Source organism: Orycteropus afer, unplaced genomic scaffold (genome assembly GCF_000298275.1).
Source record: "Orycteropus afer afer isolate SDZICR_OR568_19922 unplaced genomic scaffold, OryAfe1.0 scaffold00209, whole genome shotgun sequence".
Lineage (NCBI taxonomy): Eukaryota > Metazoa > Chordata > Mammalia > Tubulidentata > Orycteropodidae > Orycteropus > Orycteropus afer.
In genome coordinates this window covers 662,243-674,281 of record NW_006921796.1, presented here as the reverse complement: position 1 = coordinate 674,281, position 12,039 = coordinate 662,243, and the positions used below count along the sequence as shown (strand labels likewise).

The 12,039-nt window shown below is 37.8% G+C and overlaps 1 protein-coding gene across 1 annotated transcript in view; it reads left to right on the top strand.

The window, feature by feature from the left end:
- FBXO7 (F-box protein 7) overlaps positions 1 to 12,039 on the top strand; it is a 46,177-nt gene that overhangs the window by 13,637 nt on the left and 20,501 nt on the right. Inside the window, exons 5-8 of the mRNA XM_042781970.1 lie at positions 4,189 to 4,272; positions 6,137 to 6,232; positions 8,859 to 9,035; positions 11,008 to 11,045. Of these exons, the coding sequence (XP_042637904.1) occupies positions 4,189 to 4,272; positions 6,137 to 6,232; positions 8,859 to 9,035; positions 11,008 to 11,045 (395 nt within the window). The remainder of the gene's footprint in view (positions 1 to 4,188; positions 4,273 to 6,136; positions 6,233 to 8,858; positions 9,036 to 11,007; positions 11,046 to 12,039) is intronic.

Here is a 12,039-nt window from a genome sequence, read left to right as displayed (position 1 = left end):
CAGAAGGCTGGCGGTTCAAATCCACCAGCCACTCCTCGGAAGGAAGGTTGGGCAATCCTACTTCCGTAGTGATACTGCCTTGGGAACCCAAGGAGGGGTCGCTATGAGTCGGGGCCGACTCGACGGCAAATAACAACAACAACAACAATGACTGATAATGGGAAATATTTTTTCATGTGTTTATTGGCCACTGGAATATCTTCTTTGATGAAGTGTCTGTTCATGTCATCTGCCCATTTTTGAATTGGATTGTTTGTCTTTTTGATGTTGAAGTGTTGAAGTTTTCTATAAATTTTAGAGATACGTTTCTTGTTGGACATGTTGTTGCCAAATATTTTTTCCCAAATTTGTAGGTTCTCTTTTTACTCTCTTGGAGAAATCTTTGCATGTGTATAAGAATTTAATTTTCAGAAGATCCCAGTCATCTAGTTTATCTTCTGCTGTCTGTGCATTTTTGTTTATGTTTGATAATCTTTTTATGCCTTAAATCAGGGCCCCTAAGTTTGCCTCTGTGTTTTATTTAATGAACTTTACAGTTTTAGGTTTTCCATTTAGGTCTTTGCATCATCTTGAATTAGTTTTTGTGTATGGTGTGAGGTCTGACTCTTGTTTCATTTTTCTGCATATGAATATCCAGTTTTGCCAGCACCATTTGTTAAAGAGACTGTCTCTTCCCCATTGAATGAGTTTTGGCTCTTTGTCAAAGATCAGTTAACCATAGGTAGATGGATCTATTTCTGGATTCTCAATTCTGTTCCACTGGTTATTGTCTTTTGCTGTATCAGTACCATGCTGTTGTGACTACCATGGCTGTATAGTGGGTTTTGAGATCAGGGAGTGTGAGACCTTGTACTTTGTTCTTCTTCAGTAGTGCTTTGCTTATCCAAGGTCCCTTTCCTTTCCCTATAAAATTAGTGATGGTTTTTTTCATGTCCCTAAAGAATGTTGATGGAATCTGGATTGGAATTGCATTGATTGGAATTGCATTGAACCTATGGATTGCTTTGGGTGGTATTGACATTTTCACAATGTTCAGTCTTCTTGTCTATGAGCATGGTATGGTATGTTCTTAAGTTCTTCCATTTATGTAGGTCTCTTATAGTTTTTTGTAGTACTGTTTTGTAGTTTTCTTTATATAGGTCTTTTGGGTCCCTGGGAAGATTTACTCCCAAGTATTTCATCTTTTTTGTAGCTATTGTAAATGGTATTGCTTTCCTTATTTCCTTTTTGGAGATCTCTTTCTCCATGTGAGGAATCTGATTTTTGTGTGTTCATCTTGTATTCTGCCACTTGACTGAATCTTTCATTTCGTTCCAGTAGTTTACTTGCTGAGTCTCTTTGGATTTTCTGTCTATTGGATCATATCATCTGCAAATAGGGATCGTTTTACTTTTTCTTTGCCAATTTGGATGCCTTATATTTCTCTTTCTTGCCTTATTGCCTTGGCTAGGATTTGCAGTACAGTGATGAATAGAAGTGGTGATAGAGGGCATCTTTGTCTGGTTCCTGTTTGCAAGGAGAATGCTTTCAGTCTGTCTCTATTGAGAATAATGTTGGCTGTCGGTTTTGTGTATATGCCCTTTATTATGTTGAGGAATTTCCCTTCTGTTCCTATTTAAAGTTTTTTATTTGAAATGGGTGCTGGCTTTTATCAAATGCCTTTTCTGAATCAATTGATATGATCATGTGGTTCTTTTCCTTTGTTTTATTTATGTGATGGTTTACCTTGATTGTTTTTTTTAATGTTCAACCATCCTTACATACCTGATAGGAATCCCACATAGTCATGGTGCATTACTTTTTTTAATATAGTGTTAGATTTTATTGGCTAAGATTTGTTGAAGATTTTTGTGTCTATATTCATGAGGAATATTGGTCTGTAATTTTCCTTTTAGTGGTGTCTTTGCCTGGTTTTGGTATCAGGCTTATGCTTGCTTCATAAAATGAATTTGCTAGTATTCCATGCTTTTCTATGCTCTGGAACAGTTTGAGTAGGATTGGTGTCAGCTGTTCTCTGAATGTTTGGTAGAATTCTCTAGTGAGCCTATCTGGGGCAAGATAATTTGTTTGTTTGTAGTTTTGTTTTATGACCTGTTCAATTTGTTTTTTTGTTATGCGTCTGTTCAAATTTTCTACCTCACTATATGTTAGTTTAGGTAAGTAGTGTGTTTCTAGAAATCTGTCCATTTCTTCTAGGTTTCAAATTTGTTGGAATATAGTTCTTCATAATATCCTAATATTATCCTTTTTATTTCAGTTAGTTCTATTGGGACATCGCCCGTTTCATTTCTTATTCTTGTTATTTTCATCTTCTCCTTTGTTAAATTTGCCAGTGGTTTGTCAATTTTATTAATCTTTTCAAAGAACCAACTTCTAGTCTTGTGGATTATTTCTGTTGTTTTTATTTCATTTATTTCTGCTTAAATATTATTTCTTTTCTTCTTGGGACTTTAGGCTTTTTTGCTGTTTTTTTCTAATGGTTAGAGTTGTTGGGTTAAGATGTTGATTTTGGCTGTTTCTTCTTTTTTGAGGCATACATTTATTGCCCTTTGATTACTGCTTTTGCTGTGTCCCAAATATTTTGGTATGTTGTGCTTTCATTCTCATTTGATTCAAGGAATTTTTAAATTTCATTTCTTCCATTACCTAGTAGTTTTTAAGGAGAGTGCTATTCAGTTTCCATGTGTTTGCCTTTTTTTCCTTGATCTTCTTGTTGTTGATTTCTAATATTATGGCATTGTGACCTGAGAAGATGCTTTGCAGTATTTTGATGTTTTTAAGTTTTTTGAGGCTTGCTTTGTGGCCTAACATGTGGTCTATTCTTACGAATGTTCCATGTGCTCTGGAAAAGAATATATATTGTGCTATTGTATATGCCTATAACGTCAAGTTGGTTGATTGTAATTCTTCTGAGTTTTTAGAGTTTCTTTTTCGCTGCTCTATTCCATAGTGATACTGCCTTGGAAACCCAAGGAGGGGTCGCTATGAGTCGGGTCCGACTCAGTGGCACATAACAACAACATATATGCTTGTGGGTAGATTAATCCTTGGATAATTATATAATGCTTCGTCATTTTTTATGATGGTGTTTACCTTAAGGTCTATTTTATCAGACTTTTTGTATTGCCACTCTTGCTCTCTTTTGGTTATGGTTTCCTTGATTTATTTTTTTCTATTGTTTGAGTTTTAGTTTATTTATGTCTTTGTGTCCAAGATGTGTCTCTTATAATCAGGATATTGATGGATCTTTTTAAAATTTTTATTTTTTTTATTTTTAAAGTTATTGAGGCTTGGTTTGTGGCCTCGCATATGTTCTATTCTGGAGAAAATTCCATGTGCACTGGAATAGAATGTATATTGTGCTGTTGTTGGATAGAGTATTCTGTATACATCTATGAAGTCTGGTTGGTTTTGTTTAGATTTTCTTTATTTTAGTTAAACTTTTTTCTGGTTTTCTATCCTTCATTGAAAGTAGTATATTAAAGTCTCCTACTATCATTGTGTCCTGGTGGTGTAGTGCTTAAGGCATTTGACTGCTGACCAGAAGGTTGGTAGTTTAAACCCGTCAGCTGTTGTGTGGAAGGAAGACTGGGTAATCTACTTCTGTAAAGATTTACTGCCTTGGAAACCCAAAGGGGGTAGCTATGAGTAGGAATTGACTTGATGGCAGTGAGCTTGGTTTGGTTTGGCTTTATGTTTTCCATTATTTGATGAATAGGTTTGTTAACTTTCTTTGTATATATCATTAAAATGGAGCCCTCTGGTAATATCAAGGATATTGGTCATTTGGGTCCAGGGAGGGATAATGCTGTGAGAACTGGCAGGATTCTTTTAATGAACAAGGCAAGTCTCATTGCCAAGGGTTAAATGAAAAGCAGAATTTTAGTGACCTCATTAGAAGTAATGAGTTCATTGTATTCACTGCCTTCTATTAACCTTGTTGCATATCTTTCAATACTAATAAGCTGCTGCTGGATACTTAGTGGATTTTCTATGAAGATACTTACTGCAGTTTTTTGAAGGTGATGTTTTAGAGGGATTTTACTTCACCTCACTTTGAGGGAAGAAAATAGGCACAGAGCAGTTTGGTTTGTATAATGTGTCCTTAGTGTATTGGTAGCAAAGAAATGCAAGGCAAGTGATGAAGTGTCAATAATTTGTCATCATTTTTCTTCTGCTTATTTACAGCTACCCTAAAAATCAACAATGATATTAGAAGTGTAAAACGATTGCAGCTGCTACCAGAATCATTTATCTGCAAAGAGGAACCAGGTAATATAACCTGTGATTTAACTCTTGGGATGAAGCTTTGAGAGGTTCACTTTAAAAAACACTGAAAGAGAATATTCGAAGGAAGGAAAACTTCTAAATGAGATTAAAACAAATTCAAAACAATGTTGCCTCCTTTAGGAGTGCAAGGAATAAATCAGTTAAAAACAATTTTTTAATGGTTGTAAAAATATAGACAACATTTTTCTCATACACGATTCAGTGAGACCAGTTACATCAATCATGTGAAGAGTGCAAATATTTTGATTATAATTTGGGGAATTTCTGTTTCCTGTTTTTCTTAGAGTCATCTTAGAATGTTGAATTACTTTATATTTAACTGCTGTTATGAATGCTACTAGTGTATGGTTCATGTACTCTGATGATGCTTTGTAGTTCGTGTATTGATCTTTTGGGATATTTCTAGCGTATTTAGTATGGAGAGGCTCTGTGGTATTTTGTGGCAGTAATGCCACGTAACTTCATTATTGAAGCTTATTGGAAGAAAACTACTCAAAATGTTTGTCTAAACATGTATATACATGTGTATGTATTTACATGTGTATATTATATACACACACACGTGTATAAAAAACATTAAAGAAACACTGCCAGATACACTAAAATATTCTTAACATAATATAGTAGTAATGATGATGATGACTTGATGTGCATTGTACAGTAGTGCCCATTTATTATTACGAACCATACTATGTACCTCAAATTCTTAATATAACAGACTTTATGGTGGTGCTTCATTTCTACCTATGGGTTGTACATAAGTTGGACATTCATAGCCTGGGGACTATCTGTAAATTTAGTTGCTGTTTGATACAGATTGGGATTTTACCCAAAGATTGCATTGTAGGCATGGTTTTCTTTATAATTTATAAAAATATTTACAGTTGCAAACAAGACAGATTTTCCTTTTTGTTATTTTTAATTAAACCCAAGTTATAAGAGGCAGGTAGGTGATCAAAGAACACATGGGTAGAGGGGGAACTAACATCTTCCCATTGCCTGTGATGTGCTAGACACATGTCTTTGCATTCATTATTTCAGTTAGTCCTCGTAGTAAACAGAGGAGGAGGATTTATAATCCAGAGGGGGAGTGGTGCAGTGCAATGGGGAGATGGCATTTAGTGTCTAAGAGAAGGATGGCTGGATCCAGACCCTTGCTTTGAAGGCCTGCAGACATATTCTTGTTAGTTTCTAGAGGTGATTAGGCCTTGAGAGACTGACTTATGCTAACCAAAACTGGTGGGAAAAGGACATAGCAGAATACATGTTCATAAAGGTTTCTGGTAGGACACAGAATTTGGGCATTAACTGAATTGAACATTTAATGTCAGACTTGACCAGTGTTTCTCTACCTTTATTCATTATTGTCTCCTTAAGGATCCTTTTGATCCCTGAGTGATCTAATAGTTAACACATTTGGACCAAGCACCTTGGAAGAAAGATCTGGTGATCTACTTCCGAAATACCAGCCATTGGAAACACTAGGGAGTACGGTTTGGCTTTGACACACTTTGGGTCAGAATTGACCTGATGGCAATTGATTCAGTTCAGTTTTAAGGATCCTTTTTTAGAGTTTTTTCTTCTGTTGTCCGTGAGCTCTACAGGTTGGGCACAGCTCTGTTAATTTGATATTTTGGGATTTTTAGCTTTCCGTCTCAGATTCAGTTTTATCAGTCACAGACCATACCTCCTTTTCTACTAGGGACTTTGGTTTATTTTTGTAGGAATTTTATTTGTGAATATTTATTTTTCCCTTTGATTTGGTTGGCAGAAGTAGAGAACACCATTACAAGTTTTTCCACTTGATTTTGTGTTCTAATTTTTCATTAAAAAAAAAAAATTCTAGAGGAAAATGTAGCCAAGATGTACAAAGATCTTCAGAAGCTCTCCCGGCTCTTCAAAGACCAGCTGGTGTATCCTCTTCTGGCTTTTACCCGACAAGGTAAGACATGATCAGTTATCACAGGTTGATGAATGGCTAGAAAAGAATACTGAATTTACTTAGCATGCTTGGTAACTCCATGACATCTGACCTCCCCTTTTTCTCCTAGTTACGTCTCCTCTTTTAAGACTAAGGTTAAATTTTAGTACCTTAAATGGTATTCTTCCTCTCTTGTTTACCAAAAACCAAACTTACTGCTTTTATGTTGATTCCAATGCATAGTGACTCCTCCTTGGGTTTCCGAGGTAGTATCTCTACGGAAGTAGATTGCCCAGTCTTCCTTCTGAGGGTTTGAACTGCCAGCCTTCCAGTTAGCAGTCAAATGCCTTAGGCAATATGCCACTAGCCGTGGCATTTTATACATCTTTATAATGGCCCCAAGGAGCCATGGTGGCACAGTGGTTAAGTGTTCAGCTGCTAGCTGAAAGGTCAGCAGTTTGAACCCACCAGCCTCTGTGGTAGAAAGATGTGGCAGTCTGCTGCCGCAAAGATACAGCCTTGGAAACCCTAAGAGGTGGTTCTATTCTGTCCTCTAGGGTCACTATAAGTTCAGAATCGACTAGATGGCATTGTTTTTTTTTTTCTTTTTTTAGTATTTTGGCTTTTTTCCCAGTGTATCATAATAGAGCTATCTTTCCACTTAAGCTTGTGAATACCTTGAAAGCAGGGAATGTGTCTTATTCACTTTTGTATCCTTATGGTGCAGCACAGAGTCTGGCCCATAATAGGTATTTAGTAAATATGTAAATAATGGGTAGCCTGTCAGTTGGGTCTAGATCTTTTTTTTAAACCAGCATTTGTCGAGACTCCGCCAGGCACTTTGTTGGATGTTTCACATGCATCTTATTGAACGCTAACAACAGCTTTGAAGTAGATTTTCCTGTATTTATTTTATAGACAATGAAATTGAGTCAGGTTTGTATTTCATACATGATCCCTTCATTGGTCAGCTGTCTCGAATTTGTTCTGTAGTAAAAGTATTAAAAAATCTCATAAGTTAGGAGCTGTTTATTTCTTGCTCATGCACATGTTGTGTGTGAGTTCGTGATGGCTGGGATGTTCTTTTCTTGGGGCAGATGGAAAGTAGGGCCAGTGGCCCAACCATGTTTGATATGTGTCACCTCCACTCACAGTTCATTGAACAAAACAAGTGAAAAATGGCCCAGCCTGATGAGAGTGGGCCGAGGAGCTCTAATTAGAGGGTAGGAACTGAGTGGCTGAGAACCGTGATACAGGCTGCCACTTTTAGCCACTTTTAGCTGGTAAGTGGCTTCAGACTCAGACACATATACAGGCTGAACTGTGGCTTTTATTTGCCAACTGCATGTGTAGGAAGGGATGATAATTTAGGTGTCAGTTGCACGATGCCATGGTGATTATTGCCGTAATTTTCCTCTTCAGTTGGTGGTGGGGGGAAGGGGAATAATGGGAATTTAAAAACTCTTAGATACATCCTGGGAGATCTGGTAGTGTAGTGCCTAAAGCATTTGACTACTAACCAGAAGGATGGTGGTTCAAACCCACCGGCCATTCCTCGGAAGGAAGGTTGGACAATCTACTTCTGTAGTGATACCGCCTTGGTAACTCAAGGAGATGTCACAATGAGTCTGAGCTGACTTGACAGCAGTGAGTTTGGTTTTTTGCTTTAGATATGTCCTAGTTGGGTTTTAATTGTCTTTGCTAGTAGAGAGTTGTATCACAAATATTCCAAAAGAATTAATACTCAAAAAATAGTTGCATTTTACTGTATAATATGTTATTTTTCTTTTCCTTTCTTCTCTTGGCTTTGCTTCTGAATGTATCAGCACCCCTCCCCCCCCTTTTTTCCCAGCCTGGTAGACAAGAAATAATAGTAATTGCTAACACTCGAGTGCTGCTTGTTATGTGCCAAACACTGTTCTACGTGCTGTTTATATATTAACACATTTAGTTCTCACAACAGCTCAGTGAGCTCAGTCATGTTATTAGCCCACTTTACAGATGAGGATGTTGAGTCAGAGGCTAAATAACTGATCCAAAGCCACAGAGCTAATAAGTGGCAGGGTGGAGAATCAGTTATAAGAGCTGTTTTTTATAATTGAATAGAGAAATGTTGTTACATTGAATATTGCTTGGATTAAAAGAGGTCATTGGCTAGTATTTAGAAATGGTCATAGTTACTTGTAATGAAGCTTGATCTGTATGAACAAGTATTGGCATTCCCCTGAAATGATAGAGGGGGTAAAGGGCCTGGAATTATGTGATCTGGTAGTAATACAGGCAGCCTTGGGCTAAACATTATAGATCATGTACTGTTGGGTAATTGAACTGACCACCTAATATGTTACCTATTTAGGAAGCAGTGTAAGGAGCTCTCGTGGTACACTGGTTAAGGCATTTGCCTGCTAATCATAAGGTCTGTGGTTGGAACCCACCAGCTGCTCTGTGGAAGAGAGATTAGGCAGTCTGCTTCCATAAGGATTTACAGCCTTGGAAACCCAATAGGGATCGCTATGAGTTGGAATTGACTCGAAGGCAGTTTTTGTGGTTTAGGAAGCAATAAGCTGGCAACTTTTCTTGACTCTGTGGAGAAAGCTGAATGTTCTTTACTCACTAAAACCTGCTACTTCTCTCTCTCTCTTTCTAGCCCTGAACCTACCGGATGTTTTTGGGCTGGTGGTCCTCCCTCTGGAGCTGAAACTACGGATCTTCCGACTTTTGGATGCTCGCTCTGTCCTGTCTCTGTCTGCGGTGTGTCGTGACCTCTTCATCGCTTCAAATGACCAACTCCTGTGGAGGTGTTTGTATCTGCGGGATTTTCGAGGTGATTCCCGTGACGTGTTGGCAAGAAGAGGGCCTTTCCTGTCAAGGTCTTGATTACTCAGCTTGCCAAAGATTTTCAGTTGTAGGCTTATTACTATTATTTTTTTTAACAGTTGGAAGTGATCATAAGTAATAGCCTTAGACTAGAGAGATTCTAAGCTTCGTATACATTTGTCTGACTTGAAAATACTCTTCCCATTAATTTAGGTGTTCTTCACAACACAAGTGGCTCATTAGACAAAGTAGATTATTTAAAGATAGAAAAAACGAAGACAGGTTTATTTTTCCTGTATAGACCATCCTCAGTGTCTGTATCATTCAAATTTGAACATCTAGATTTTCAATCATCTTGTGGTCTACATTTGTAAATAAATTAGGGACTCCCTATAATTTAAACTTAGATTTGAATATGTAAATCAAATGGTACTTTTTGTTTGAATGTATTTCTATCACACCTCATTTTCCCTCATTCTTTCAATGTGCTGGTAATTTCTTTTTCTGTTAATGATTGCAGTCAGAACTTAATTAAGTCTACTGAGAAAATTCTTTCTACCAAAATCTTAAAAAAAAAAGATACTTCTTTACTCCCAGTAACTGTGGATTGACATTGCATGTTCATTTTTATGCTTAATGAGTGAACTATTCCTGATGCCCCATATAAGGACCTATGGACAGTTGATATTCTGTCCAGTATGGTCAGAGTGAGAAGTTAGTTTTGAAGTTTATACTAAAAAGAATGATGCCATGTCTTCTAAGCTATTACAGACACCTGTATAGCTTTGTTGTGTAGAACTAAGGGATATGCTACGTGATTTATAGCATATTTCTGTATCACTATTTTTCACAGAAACTGTCATTTAAAAAATATTCTTAGGAAGGTTTCTGAAGAACAAAAGTAGCTTAGAGTCTGAGCAGAGCCTCCTCCTGTTTGTTTGAACTTCAGAGTGTCAGGCATCCGCAAGGCCTGCCTTGTCTCTTTTCCTCCTTCTTGATACCTAGCTCTTTTCCCATGGTAACTCTGCCCCTGATCCAAAAGATAAAGTGCGATTTTGTGATGGGAGGCTGCAAATAAGAGTGTCATCTCAAAAAAAAGTTCTATTTAGAGTCAAAAGAGAATATGACCAACTTGTATGGGGGAACTAACACCGATAAGATAGGCACTCACAGGAATAGTTGTAAGAGGAATAAAGACTCTCTCACTTGTGTATTCAAGTCCAGGTGTAGTTACAGCATTATAGCCAGTCACTATCTCATTGCCAGATTGTGGACCACAAGCACATTTGTAAGCTGAGTGTTCAGATTTTAGAATGAATTTTCTTATCGATGTAACTTATCAGGCAGGAGGTTCTTACTGCCTTCTTCTCATAGAGAATAAATCACTATTTTTTATCCAAACTCTTCATTAGACTTAACAAAGCTGAAGGATTTCTCTTGTCCTATTTCCCAAATTTCAAATAAGCACACGTTTAAAAAGTGCTCAGTCCTGGCCACACTTCTGAGAGTGGGTGGCTGGGAGGAAATAAACCACCTCAACATGGAAGAGAGCTTGAAGTCAACTTTACTTCCCCTCGTGAACGGGAGCTGTCATGTAGATGCCCAGAGGTGGTCACCCGGTGTGGTGTAGCCTGGGATGTGGGTTGGAAGCAGCTGACACTCCTGGATGTGAGGGGAGATGATGTCACACCGACCAGTGAGTGCAGGGAGAGAGCTGCCATGTATCCTCTCTGCTCCCTCAGGGAGTCAGTGCATTCCTTTACCATGGAGCACAGAACAATGATGGTCACCCTCAGCCATCAAGAAAGGGATTGAATTAAGTTCAAGAAAGTACAGTGAGACCACATTATAGAAATGATTCATGCTTATTTTTGTGTTGAATGAGTACATTTCAGTTTTCTTAGGAAAGAGCAAACAAACTGTTTAATGCTAGATGAATGAAGAATTTTTTAATCCTATTTTTCGTTTTTCCTTTTTAGATAGTACTGCCAGAGCTCGAGACACAGATTGGAAAGAAGTATGTATTCTTAAATATTAAGGCTACTATATATAACAGCAATAACTAGTAAATTAACACATTAAAGATATATTTTCACCTTTATTATGAGGTGATGAAATCTGTTTCATTAAATTTATAGCTGCATCTCAGTAAATTAAAATGATTTCAAGTTTACCTTCTATTTTGTTTGTTGTGTGCCACGTCAGTTCTGACTCATAGTAACCCTACAGGACAGAGTAAAACTGCCCATAGGGTTTCCTGGGCTGTAATCTTTATGGGAGCAGATGGCCAGGTCTTTTCTCCTGTGGAGTAGCTGGCGGTTTTGAACCACTGACCTTTTGTGTAACAGCCAAGTGCTTACCCATTGTGCCACCAGGGCTCCTTAGACTTAATGCATATTTTCCTGTAATTACACAGGAAAAAAATCTTAAAACAATGATTGTTTTTCACCTACACTTAATATAGAACATTTTCACTTCTTTTGTTGTGAAAAAAATTACAAGATAATCATCTTTGTGCTGGAATTGTCTGTTATGGTTACCTAGTGCTGCTCTGACAAGCATATACCACAAATGGAACGGCCTTAACAAACAGGAGTTTATTCTCTTACATTTCTGAAGGCTAGAAGTCCAAGTTCAAAGTGCCAGGCTCTAGGGGCTAGGTGAAAGCACTTGACCTTGGGCTTCAGCTCTGCCTCTTGTTCTCGGCCCACTGAAGCTAGAGGCATCTCTTCACTCAGGCAGCTACTGGCTGCTGAGGCTAACAAGCCCAAGGTCGACAAATAAAATGGGGCAATCCCGATGTTACCAAACCACATGGCAAGCCAATAATTCAAGTCCATTGTAAGTCCCAAGGTTGGCAGAGCATGGCAGGCTGCTGAACAATGACATGGCTACATGCAGGGTCCAAGGACCATTCCCAAGGCTTCTCCTTATATACAGGAAGCAGACCACATCCCAAAGGCAGCTACTCTGATGCTTGTGGTAGATCCCACTATGGACTTGATTGCCAG